This window comes from Salvia hispanica, chromosome 6 (genome assembly GCF_023119035.1).
Source record: "Salvia hispanica cultivar TCC Black 2014 chromosome 6, UniMelb_Shisp_WGS_1.0, whole genome shotgun sequence".
In the NCBI taxonomy this organism is placed as follows: Eukaryota; Viridiplantae; Streptophyta; class Magnoliopsida; order Lamiales; family Lamiaceae; genus Salvia; species Salvia hispanica.
The window spans coordinates 15476977-15490929 of record NC_062970.1 but is presented as its reverse complement, the minus strand read 5'-3'; the positions used below and the strand labels follow the sequence as shown (position 1 = coordinate 15490929).

At 38.1% G+C, this 13953-nt stretch overlaps 1 protein-coding gene and 1 pseudogene across 1 annotated transcript; both read right to left on the bottom strand.

Moving 5' to 3' along the window:
* Nucleotides 1–4844: 4844 nt before the first annotated feature.
* On the bottom strand, nucleotides 4845–5435 carry LOC125194774. Its single transcript, XM_048092999.1, has one exon. It carries the CDS (start codon nucleotides 5433–5435, stop codon nucleotides 4845–4847), a length of 591 nt encoding a protein of 196 aa, XP_047948956.1.
* A 4179-nt stretch (nucleotides 5436–9614) lies between these two features.
* Nucleotides 9615–10751, bottom strand: LOC125192228 (annotated as a pseudogene).
* Nucleotides 10752–13953: the final 3202 nt, after the last annotated feature.

The window sequence follows — 13953 nt, the reverse complement described above, 5'->3', positions numbered from 1 at the left end:
CTTTTGTTATGTAGGTAGAATTATATGTGTATAAGATATGAGCAAACCCCATTCATAACACTTAGCCTATCCAATAGTCTAAGTGTGAGAAGTAAAGGGTTTGATATCTTTGGCGCATGTGTTTATGTTTGTGTGTTTCTTTAATATACATGCCAACTCACACTTAGCCTACGTATGTATCTAAAACTCTCCCACTTAGCCTATTGCATAGTCTAAGTGTGAGAAGTTTTTAGATATAGTATGTGTTTGTTATAAATGTGTGTCGGTCATACTAGCCATTCCTATTTTTCACTTCACAGACCATATCTGGGGCAGACACTTGTGAAGAGAGAGGGGGGAGCAAATGGCCAGTATGACATGTATATATGTGTTATTTAAGTTAGTGCATGTTAGTTTTTTTAAGGGTTTGTTTAGGTCTAGGATTTATATGTGTTTTCTGAATGGGCTTAAAACTCAACTGCCTGAAACTAACGGTGAGGTGAATCGAGGGAGATAAGGCATGCTGGAAAACGAAAACCGCCCCCCCTAGTAGCTCCTATTCAGTATAGATGATGCAAGTATGAAGGAAAAAAGCCATCCTTTAGGTCAGACACGAAAGCCCTCTTAAAATGGTGAGTTAGAAGCCTAAAGTGGGACTACTTCCCACTAAACACAGAAAAAAGAAGAGTGGCTGCCACATGATGTCTAGGGCAAGGTGACCGCGTGTAGCAAAACCTGAAGGCAGTAGGGGCTGTGTGTGCAAGGCATAAGGCAAGCAGGCAACTGCCCAGGAGGACATACAAAAAGAACCAGCTGTAGAAAAGTAAGTCAAAGAAAGAAGGAGAAAATTGATCTGGAAAAATTCCATGTCCAAAATATAAGAAGGAATAAGGGTGGCAAAGCCGCAGAAATAAATCGAAGAAAATGGTCGAAAAGACGTGACCAAAAAAAAAGGGGGAGAAAGAAGAAATAAGGGTGGCGAAGCCACAAGGAAGCTACTGACCAGTTGGAGGCCAATATCAAAAATTGTCCAGCAGAAGAGAAGCACTAGGCAGAAGCTTAACTGCACACAGTTCCCCCACATCAAAATAAATAGTTAGTTTTTAAACCTTAGAGCCTTAGGAACATCCACCCCAACATTACAAACCAATAGCCCCATTACAAGCCTTAAAGACCTTCAGGAGCTGCGCGTGAGATCTGAGTCCGAAGCATCTGTGTATAGCATTGAGAGGAAACAGTCCTAACATCCCCTCCCTTGTGAGGAATGAGTGACTAAGTGAATCCAGTGTTTGGCCTAGGGTTGAGTTATCCTGACAAGCGGATATACTGACTGGGGAGGAAAAGAGGGGCGGCGGAAGTTCAAGGCTGCCTAAGGCCGGATTGCACCTGATCCCAAGGGGAGGGATGGTTGAAAATATAGCATTTTCTATGTGTTTAAATTGTTTTTATGTGTTTATGTGTTTGTGTTGTTGTTTGTTTTTTTTTCTTTGCGTCAAAGACTAGAGTCTTGTGTCTAGGTTAGGTAGAGTCGGCCAGGGGGGAGTAACCGGGCTCGAATTCGACTTATTTCTTTTAGTTTGTCTTCATGCTTGAGGACAAGCATGTGGTAAGTGTGAGCAGTATTGCACCCTTCTAGCGCATACAACCTGAGAAAAGAAACACCAAGATTAGAGAACTCAAAAATAAAAATGAAAATAAAGCAAATAAAATCTGGACTAGAAATCTCAATTATTATCACGATATTAAGCTCTAACGACACAAAATTGTCCCCGGCGACGGTGCCAAAAACTTGACTCGACTTATTTTAACACAAGTGATACCCACAAGTGTACGGGGCTACTATAGCAATTAGCAAGCAAGAGTATCATATCCCACAGAGACAAATTTGTATCTACTTAACTACCACGACCAATGTTGACTACTATCTAGAGAATCGGGAAAGGTATAGTTTTTTTTCTAACACTAAAAAAAGCATATAATGAGCAAATAAACAAATAAAAGCATGTAAACACGGAGTGAAAAGATAATATGGAGAAAATTGTAGAATTCAAGGATCCGATGCACAATTCCAAGCTCTTATCCAATCAAATTGCCTTACCTTTTGGTGTCTCTTGAATTACTAAGTCGACCAAAATTATAGATTAAACCCCCTCCCAAGGTGAGAAACCTGCAGATTAGGTGCTAGGATTGAAGTCCCCTTCTACTCCTAAAACCCCTAACTCCCAAAAGCTCGATTAGGTCAGAGACCTCACTCAAAACCTCAACTCTCCCTAGTTTTATTGCATTAAGGTGTGAATTATTCTTATTTCCAGATTAATTTTTTCATCTCTCGATTAATCTAATTAATCCTACACAATCAAGTGGTGATCAAGCTATTGAAAGGAATAAATCCAAGAATAATCAAATAACTACAAGAGCAAGGTAAGAACAAAATTAATTGGATAAAAACTAGGAAATTAGTGCATCATCACCAAAAATTCTACAAAAAGGTGTTTAGCTACTCATGTTCTTCACAAAAACCATGTTTGAAACAAAAGATTCTATGAAATACATGGAGAAAAGATTAAGATACTCCTATGAGAAAGAATCTATGGAATGACAACTTCAATCTTCAATTCTCTCTCTCAAAGTGTTCTTGGGGGTGTGTGTGAGTGTTGGAGGTGGTAAGTGTATAAGTATCCTTAACCCTAGCCTTTTTCCTCTTTTTCTTTTCTCAAAAATCGTGTTTTCTTCAAAATAATTCGCCAAATCAGTGCACCCGGCCGCGTGAATTAATACACTGTAAATTCACCCGGCCGCGTGATGATTTTCCACCCCTTTCTGACTCTTTCGTCGCAAAATTACAGCACCCGGCCGGGTGAATATACAGTGTAATAATTCACCCGGCCGCGTGTTAGTTTCTGGACAGCGCAGGGTTCTTGTAACGGCCATAACTTCTTCTACCGAACTCTGATTTAGACGTACACAGTACCCACGCGAAGCTCTTTCAAATACGTAGATATTGATATGAATTAGAGGCTGATTGGACTTCAAAATCTCCAGTAAAAATTGTCTCAAACCAAGGCTGTCGCACCTCCACATATTTTTATACTTTTTTCTACACATTTTTAAAAAAATGGTCAACATACTAACATAATAGAGAAATAGATATAAACACGTCCAATAATATATAATTTATGATCAATTCATACAAAACCACTCTCTAAAACCATGTAAAATCCAAGTATGTCAACTCCCCCAAACTTACATAATTGCTAGTCCTCGAGCAATGAAGAAATAGAACTAATAGAAGACTTGGATTTAAAGGGGTTTAGACATCATCATTGTTTCAAAGGGTATGGAATAAAAGAGCATATCACAATACACATTCTATCAAGTCAAGCCGCCGAGTGCACTTTTGCTACTAACTCGTATATCACCTTGGATTCATGCTTCTCTCAAGATATGTGTATGTGTATCTCACTCTCAAAAGTGTATGTAAAGAAATAATACTCTCAAATAAAATACAAGTAGTGTTTACCGTAGGCTTGCTTAAAATCAAACATCTCCTCTACTAGAATGTGAAAGTGAATTTAAAACCAGAAAGGACTTATTAAGGTTGTAACGTGACTCTTTGGGTGGTAGGGAAAATTTAGGCTTAAGTGGCTGAAAAGTATAAGAAGCACAAATACCCACATACTACAACTCCCAACAAACGACCATTTCCCAATACAAATCTCAGATAAGTAAGACTTTGTCGAACTTCTTCCTCTCATCTAGTCCCCACCTATTTAGAAACCCAAGCAATAACTCTTCTAGACTTCGTCTAGCTTATACCTCCACAAATTTATTGTTTTTTTTCTCTCTCTAGACTTCTTCTAGCTTATACCTCCATTATTATTTTATTTTTTTACAACGCTCCATATGTGCTTCCAAGATTGTAGGCTTATCACTCTTGACGGTGATTTAACAATTATTTGACATTGTGACACTTTTAAGGCTAGGAGGGCAAACTAGGGATTAAGACAAAAATATATACACTTGTGAAGGGGAGAACAAAGAATACCTAACGTCATCTCCTAAATTCACATTCACTATGTAGATTTTATATGATTAGGAGCAAGTTCTAGAAACAACAACAAGCATGTGATAAAATCACACAAAAACGAAGTTTTGGCTCAAATCTCACTCGGGTAATAGCATGAATCAAGGCAAACAAGCAATTCGTTACTTATGCACCTATTACTCAAACTATTAAGTCAAAAACCATGATAGCTTAAAAGATGGATGAAGTTTTTATCATTAACAACTAGTCTTTACCCCAAGAAACCAAAATTCAAACAAGTTCAAATTCAATTCCACAAAAACCAAAACCAAAAACAACTCACAGAGGTCTAAAGCAAAACAAATCTACCCTAAAACATAAATAAAAGCTATAAAAGACAACTAATCAATTTGAAACAAAAATAAAGCAGTAAAATACCTCATAAGGCTCACTATCCACCATATCACCCCCCAAACTTATTCAAGGCTATGCAAAGAATAAGTTTGAAAAGTTGATGGAGAAGGGAGACTTATATCATAGGCAAACTAAAGCGAAAATAATCTACAAGTTACCTACTAGGGGTTACCTCCCCTGTAGTGCCTTTGGTTATCGTCGTTGGCTCGACGTCTTCACACAGCTTTCATCATTTCACTCCCGCATCAATGGGATTGTTGGCTTCTTCTTCATGTTCAAGCAGGTACATTCTTGCCAACCTCTTCTTCCACCAAGTCTTCTTCACTATGTTATCATTTGATTTGAGCTCTACTGTCGGTGTGATCGATATTCCTGCTTCTTTTTCCTTCGCCTTCTTGGGCTCTCTCTGTCTTCCTTTGCAATGAGTTCATCCACCACATGAGCCAAATAGACACTGTGATAAGGAAATGTTCTCGACCTTGGGCTTCGCCACTTCAGCCTTCTGAACCTCTACAACGTGCACAACTTTGCACTCTTTCTTCATAGCAATCTCTTCCACCTCAGAACTCTTCATGGCATTGTAGATGGACAAGATATGGTGTTTGGGTCCCATGCGGATGGTAAGCTCTCCCCTTGACAAATCAATCAACGCTTTCCCCGTCGCTAAGAAAGGACGACCAAGAATAAGCGGCACATTCATATCTTCTTCCATGTCAAGCACAACAAAATCAACGGGGAATATAAAGTCATTTACCTGCACCAACACATCTTCAATGATTCCTTCAGGATAGGTGACGGATCTATCGACCATTTGGAGCGTGATTCTAGTCGGCTTGAGAATGCCGATTTCCATCTTCCAAAAGAAGGATAGGGGCATCAAGTTGATGCTCGCCCCCAAATCACAAAGTGCCTTCATGTGTTTGTCATCACCAATAACACATGATATGTTGAAACTTCCAGGTTCTTTGAGCTTTGCAGGAAATTTCTTCTGGATTATGACACTGCAATTTTCCAACATGCTCACAGTTTCGTACTCCACTCACTTTTTCTTCTTGGAGATCACGTCTTTTAGGAACTTTGCATACTTAGGCATCTGTTGTAGAGCCTCTGCTAGTGGGATATTCACATTTACCTTCTTGAAGATGTCCAACAATTTTTCAAAAGTTTCATCCACAATCTTCTTCTTGATCCAGCTTGGGAACGGTATTTAAGGAGTATATGGCTTTAATCGAGGTGGCTCAGGTCGTTTCTCTTCTTCCTCGAAAGCACTATCCTATGCAATCTCTTTATCCATCCCTTCTTCCACTTCATCGGGTTGAATGCTCACTGAGATGGCCTTGTACTCTTTGTGTTTGACGGGATCAATACTTATATTACCAGGAAATTGCCCCGGCTTGGGTAGAGTTCCCATAACTTGGCAAATCTGACTGAGTTGAGTGTCGATGCTCATCATGTGTATGTTCAAACCTTCCACATTAACTTCTACCTCATCCAGCCTCTGATTAGATTGTGTCATACATTCGCCTGTGTGTTTTATGAAAGTCATCAAGACTTCTTCGAGCTCGGCCTTCTTCAACTCTTTGACTTGGTCATTAGACACTTGGAATCCTGGTGGTGGCTGCAGGGCGTTGTTGGCATTCCCGTAAGACAAGTTGGGATGCACCTTGTTCCCATAGTGGTTGTAATTACCACCCCCTTGGTTGGGGTGGTAGTTGTTGAAGTTTCCATTATTGCCACCTTGGTGAATGTAGTTCACATCTTCAACCCCTTGTCGGCTTTCGAGCCCGGATGGATCTGTTCCCATAAAACCAAGCTTGCTAGTTAAGAAGTCCAACTGCTTGGACATCATGTCCATCCTATCAAAATCAGATGCGGATGCCACCCTGTAGGATTTTCTTCTCTCATTCTTCCACCCATCATCGTTGGAGGCCACCCTCTCAATCACCTCTAATGCATCGTCTTCTCCCAACTTAAGGAGTGACCCCCCTGCACTCATATTCAACTCGCGTATTGCCTCCGGAGTGGCTCCCCTGTGGAAAGTTAAGATCTGTTGCCCCGGGCTTAACTCGTGGTTGGGGCATCTCTTCATCAGGTATTTGAACCTCTTCCATGCCTCTTGAATATTTTCCTAAGGCTGCATTGCATAAGAGATGACTTCAGCTTCGCGCTTGAGTGCCTCGCTAGGTGGGTAATATTTATCCAAGACAAGCTCAACCATCGCATCCCAAGTAGCGACCGAGTTAGGATCCATGTTATCGTACCAATTCCTGGCATCATCCTTCAAATAGAAGGGGAATAATCTGAGGCGAATTTGATCATCGGAGACCCCATTAGCCTTCACCGTGTTGCTGATTTGTATGAACTTGGTCAAGTGCTTGTTGGCATCTTCCGAACCTGTTCCATCAAATGCATGTGCTTCTGTCCTGTTTATCAATCTCGGCTTTAACTCAAAGTTGTTGGCCGCAATCCCGGCGTTGATTGGTGGATTAGCAACCCGTCTATATGCATACAGATTCTGCACGGGCTGAACTGGTGGTCTCGTGTTCTGCTCATCCAACTGCCTCTGCATGTTGGCCATCTTCTCACGGAGTAGACGAATAATAGGATCCTCATTGTTGTTTTCATTGTTGTTATTCTCATTGTGGTTCTCATTGTTGTTCTCCTCCTCCTTCTCCATTAGGATTGGAGAATTATGCTCGTACTGTATTGGTGACAGAGGTGGAGAAGGAGTAGGTACTGGAGTTCTCTGAACGGGGGAGGGTGGACGCCTATGACCCGGTGAAGATATGCGGATCCTCTGGTTCAACCTCCTCTGAGCGTTCCTCCTCCTGTTGGATGCTTCGATTTCGGGATCGATAGGTTCTAAAGGTGGACCTTTAGAACGAGTGCGCATACAACCTGTGAAAAGAAACACCAAGATTAGAGAACTCAAAAATAAAAATGAAAATAAAGCAAATAAAATCTAGACTAGTAATCTCAATTATTATCACGATATTAAGCTCTAACGACACAAAATTGTCCCCGGCAACGGCGCCAAAAACTTGACTCGACTTATTTTAACACAAGTGATACACGCAAGTGTACGGGGCTAGTGTAGCAATTAGCAAGCAATAGTATCATATCCCACAGAGACAAATTTGTATCTACTTAACTACCACGAACAAATGTTGACTACTATCTAGAGAATCGGGAAAGGTTTAGTTTTTTTTCTAACACTACGAAAAGCATATAATGAGCAAATAAACAAATAAAAGCAAGTAAACACGGAGTGAAAAGATAATATGAAGAAAATTGTAGAACTCAAGGATCCGATGCACAATTCCAAGCTCTTATCCAATCAAATTGCCTTACCTTTTGGTGTCTCTAGAATTACTAAGTCGACCACAATTATAGATTAAACCCCCTCCCGAGGTGAGAAACCTGTAGATTAGGTGCTAGGATTGAAACAATTGAAAGGAATAAATCCAAGAATAATCAAATAACTACAAGAGCAAGGTAAGAACAAAATTAATTGGATAAAAACTATGAATTAGTGCATCATCACCAAGAATTCTACAAAAAGGTGTTTAGCTACTCATGTTCTTCAATAAAACCATGTTTGAAACAAAAGATTCTATGAAATACATGGAGAAAAGATTAAGATACTCCTGTGAGAATGAATCTATGGAATGACAACTTCAATCTTTCTATTGGAAGTCTTCAATCTTCAATTCTCTCTCTCAAAGTGTTCTTGGGGGTGTGTGTGAGTGTTGGAGGTGGTACGTGTATAATTATCCTTAACCCTAGCCTTTTTCCTCTTTTTCTTTTCTCAAAACTATGCACCCGGCCGCATGAATTAATACACTGTAAATTCACCCAGCCGCGTGAAGATTTTCCACCCCTTTCGGACTCTTTCGTCGCAAAATTACAGCACCCGGCCGGGTGAATTTACAGTGTAATAATTCACCCGGCCGCGTGTAAGTTTCTGGACAGCGCGGTGTTCTTGTAACGGCCATAACTTCTTCTACCGAACTCCGATTGAGGTGTGCAAGATACCCACGCGAAGATCTTTCAAAGAAGAAGATATTATTATGTATTAGAGGCTGATTGGACTTCAAAATCTCCAGTTAAAATTGTCTCAAACCAAGGCTGTTGCACCTCCACATATTTTTATACCTTTTTCTACACATTCTTAACAAAATGGTCAACATACCAACATAATAGAGAAGTAGATATAAACACGTCCAATAATAAACAAAATATGTTCAATTCATACAAAACCACCCTCTAAAACCATGTAAAATCCAAGTATGTCAATATGCAAATAATATAACAATGAGAGTAAAACTATTAGACATAAGTGTGTAAGAAAATAAAATAAAGATTATTTTTTTTATTTATAGACTGAAGGATTTGAACTTGGAAACATAAAAATATACTGTAAGAAAATAAAACAAATTCATGTAAAATCCAAGTATGTCAATATGCAAATAAAATAACAATGAGAGTAAAACTATTAGACATAAGTGTGTAAGAAAATAAAATAAAGATTTTTTTATTTTATTTATAGACTGAAGGATTTGAACTTGGAAACATAAAAATATACTGTAAGAAAATAAAACAAATTCTTGAAAGTAAAAGTGTTTAAAAAAATGATTTGTGACTGAAGGAATTAAACTTTGGAAACATAAAACAAACTCCTAGACATAAGAGTATAAGAAAATAAAGCAAGGAAAACAAATTGATTTTTAGGCTAAGGGGAGTCGAACTTGGGAGCAAAAAATGTAAGAAAATTATGTAAAGGATGAAAAAAGACCAATAGCTGGCTGTCGGATTCAAACTCGGGTAAGCTAGGACACTGAGTTGGGCTGAAACCAACTGTGCTAATCACAATATTTGTCTTTTTAAATATATAGTAATAATTGTACAAGCTGGGGGCCCAATGCCCCCAAGGCCCTATAGTGGTTGCGTCTCACTGGTTGTCATTTACTCTCTTCATTCCATAGAAATAAGTTATATTTTCTTTTTCTTTCTCTCTTACTTTACCAATTACGCATTAAAACCTGAATATATCAACCCTATATAGCCTATTTCTATGGGATGGAATAAGTAGATATAAATACATGCAACCCAAAACAAAAGAAAATAGATTAATAGTAACAAGCCAAACACAATGACAACATTTCAAGACAATGACATGGATTACATACGATTTAAATCTCCTTCAAATATTCCAAATAACACGAGTCTATAAATCTTCCCAGATCGATAAGGAAATTTATTATTAAATGTCACATGAATTAGCCAAGATCTAGTTGTCTTGAATTATGACTTGTTGCTCGAAAAAGGATTTACCGCCGGATCTGGTTTTGGTGAGTTGCGATTCCAAGTAGTGTTTATACTCCATATAATGGTAGATTGCAGAGCCATCCTTTTCAACTAGTAGCGCAGCCGACCCAACAATAGCGTCCCATGCCGGGCCATTCAGTACCGTGATTGAACTTCTCTCTCTCTCTCTCCTTATTCACCACAGCTCTATGCTTTAGAGACTTAAACCTTCCATTTGTAAATATCTGTCCAATATTACATGCAAAAAGTACATGAAACTTAGCTCTTTTACCATAACAAGTTTTCTAGCAATTTCTTAGAAAAGTCATGGAAGTATTCATTTAAAAATAATTAAGAAAATTAAAAAATAAAAATAAAAACCACTAGTCATTTATTCGAATCATCTTAATCAAATGGATATTTCCTTTTATTAAAATAAAAAAAATTAACGGTGATAATGACATACCTCAAGGTGGTCATCTACATTGACCAAAATGGAATTAGGTGGAGATTGGACGTTGAACCATTTACCATCATACTCAATTTGTAGACCCTCAACTCCACCATTATTTATCAGAAATGTCAGCAAACCTGATTTTTGTATTGGTTGGTTTAATAAAAGAGGGAGAATGGAAGCAGAAGCACAAGTAGAAGAAGAAGAAATTAAAGAGAGAAACCTGGATCGGTATGCGGCGGGATGCAAATGGCTTGATCAGGTTGAGGGCATGCAGGATAACAATTTCCGACAACCATTTGTGCCATGGAATCCATCTTCAAAACTCGATATACATAATGTTTATCCAATTCCAGATATTCAACTGCTGTTTCCATTATCTTCATATACAATTCTCGGATTCTTTTACTGTAATCCATCACAATTTCCCTGCTATTCATCACAATATATAAGGATGTGTTTAGTATAATGAAATTCAATTGGAATTGTAATTGCAAATTTATGAAATTGAATGTTAAAAATGTAGAAGAAATTGGATGAAGAAACCTCCATCAATGGAGGATGAAGAAATTGTGAAATTGGGGAAAACTATCGATAGAGAGAGTGTAGAAGGAAAAGGGAAAATTTCACTATGGACTACATTTTTATTAATTGATGATTACAAAATACAATGAGATGCCTTATATAGGCTAAAAACTAAATGCTGAACAAACTAATTAATCCTAACTAACTATACTAATCAACCTAACTAATTACATTTTATTTTCAATTTCAACAGTCCCCCTCAAGATGGAAGCAAAACAATGGCTACCATCTTGACAACAAACATCAAACTACATGAAACATCAAAATGATGCATCAAACTACAAAACTAATTCACCCAAATTCCACGCATGGTTGAGGACCTGAGGTGGAGCAGCTTGTGATTGATCAAATTTCAAAAGTTGATCTCAACTCCTCTTCGGCAGAAACTCCATCTTGAGCATCCAGCTATAATGCATACTTCTCAATGAATTCTATACCAACTCCCCCTTAATAGTCGTCTCTTTCCAGAAATTCACACTACCAACATATAACCAACACATTATTTCTCTAAAGCATCACAGATACATGCCTTCAATCCTTGAGTAGGCTCATCACCTCTCTCCAAACGACCAGATCAATCTCTACACAGGAAACCAATTCCCAATGCTATACCATGACTCTTGCAAAATTTACCATGAACACAACAAATGTCCTTCCAAAACACCAATCAAGAGGGATCAAACAGAGCCAAGGCTCTTACAAGCATATCAACCCTACCACCTCACATCTCAATCTCAGAGACAAACGGTGACTCGATACCGAAGGTGAAATGAAGACATTGCCGCCTACGAAAGTTCAATCGGCTGACATCTGCTACACAAATGCAATGTCGCAGCGATGCCTACTTAAAACCTCTCCTAAGATGAGCTGTATACGGCGAGGGGGCAAACAAAACCAAAAAAAATCATCCGACACAATTGGAAAAGAGAGATGGATCTGAAAACATATTCAGATTCAACAACAAATTTGAGAAAACATATTCTCAAAACGAAAAACTCAACCGATTTTAATCGGAGAGAGACAAACTTGGATCATACAAATCCAATGAACAAAGGATACAAACCTGGATCATACAAATCCAAAAACAAAGGATGCAAACTTGGATCATACAAATCCAATGAGTAAACGAAAACGAGACAGAAAACAGATCCAAAATTTCAGATCGGCGGAAATTAACGCCGAAAAGAGAGAAAATAGAGAATGAGAAGCAAAACATAACCAATTCAAACAACGAACCGATTCAAACATCTGAATTGAAAAATCAGAGAGATTTGAAGAGAGAAATATCAGAACCTGAAAAAGGATCAACCGCAAATGCAGAGCGGGAAAATTCTACAGCAAACCTCACCAAACAACAACTGCAGTGAGCCGAGCACATACTCTCCGGCGACAAAGCAGAATACCGAAAAACACCAACCCTAGATCTATTGAAATCAAACGAAAAATCAACAAAAGGATATAGGTGATAGAGGTAATCAGAGGCACGCAGCGGATTTTACACTCTGATGCCGTGTTAAAAATGTAGAAGAAATTGGATGAAGAAACCTCCATCAATGGAGGATGAAGAAATTGTGAAATTGGGGAAAACTATCGATAGAGAGAGCGTAGAAGGAAAAGGGAAAATTTCACTATGGACTACATTTTTATTAATTGGTGATTACAAAATACAATGAGATGCCTTATATAGGCTATAAACTAAATGCTAAACAAACTAATTAATCCTAACTAACTATACTAATCAACCTAACTAATTACTCCCTCCGTCCCGGATAATTCGGGTCACTTTGACCGGGCACGGGTTTTAAGAATTGTAATGAAAAGTGGGTTGAAAAAGTTAGTGGAATGTGGGTCCTACCTTTATATATTAGTTTTATAATAAAATGTGAGTAGGAATGAGTTAGTGGAATATGGGGTCCACTACCGAAAATGATAAAAGTGAAGTGAGACAAATTATGTGGGACGGATCGAAATGGAAAACTGAGACGAATTATCTAGGACGGAGGGAGTACATTTTATTTTCAATTTCAACATTGAATTTAAAGTTATTTTAATTCAATTTTAATTCTCTATTAAGTATTTAGTAAAGTTAAAGGAGTAAAAATTTATTTTAATTCCAAATTCTTTGTTTGGTAAATAATAAAAATCAATATCTTGACATTAATTTTTAACTTAATATATTTTAAGTCATTTTAGTTTGTAATGTAACACTATTTTTCTATATGGAGTACTTTGTACGTGCAAGTATATATATTATGAGTGTCATGTGTGTGCGATGTATGCAATGTGTGTGTACCGTAGGTAAGGTTGCGATGTAGGCAGTACATGCGTGTATACTGTTAAGGATAAAGTCCTTAACTCGAATATTTGCGCCAAACGTCGCGGGAGCTGTTGCCCGACTATTATTCCAGCGTCAAATTTAAGGATAAAAGGTAGTCGTCGGAGCTTTGTCGGTCGATCAAATCTGGAATGATACGATAAAAGCGTAAAGATAAAATAAAAGGATAACTGATATTTCTCAATGTAATAGAAGAATACAATATCTCCTATTTATAAGATTATTCTAACTTAGTGATAAGGCTAATTTGGTGCATTGGTTATGGAGTTAAATTCTGTCATTTCCTGGGCCTAATAAGGTTTAATAAGCCAGGTGTGTTGAGAAACTGCCAGGTCCAGGAAGAAGGAGAGAATCACCTGGAGAAGGAAGTTGGCAGAGGATGCGAGTAGAAAAGAAGGAGAATTTACCAGGCGAAGGAGCGTTCTAGACAAGGGCAGAATGGGAATTACAAAGAAGAATCTAGAAGCTCTGTGCCTATAAATAAGAGCACGCGACTTACATGACGGGAGGGATCATCATTATCATTTTACTTAGCTCTTAGCTCAACTTCTCTACACACACGCACTTTTTTTTTTTTTTTTTTTTTTTTTGGGGGGGGGGAAAATTTGTTGGGGGTTCACGTTAGAAAATACATTTGAAGTTGTGTAACACCGTCTCCACGGGAGGCGAAGATACAATCTGTTTTCCTACTTTCGTTTATGTTCCTGAATTTCCCGAGACTTCGTCATTCGAAGGTCGGTCGTGTTTTGTTAACTTTCTGCTGGATCCGCACTTTATTAGCTATGGAAGTTGTTATTCTATTTTCGTTTCATGTTATTGCTGCTTTTCTGTTTGCCTTTGATGGATATTGGTGAT

What these genes read in the sequence shown, in the direction of transcription:
- LOC125194774 (XM_048092999.1), bottom strand. Translation starts at nt 5,435, where the DNA reads ATGTTGGAAAATTGCAGTGTCATAATCCAGAAGAAATTTCCTGCAAAG.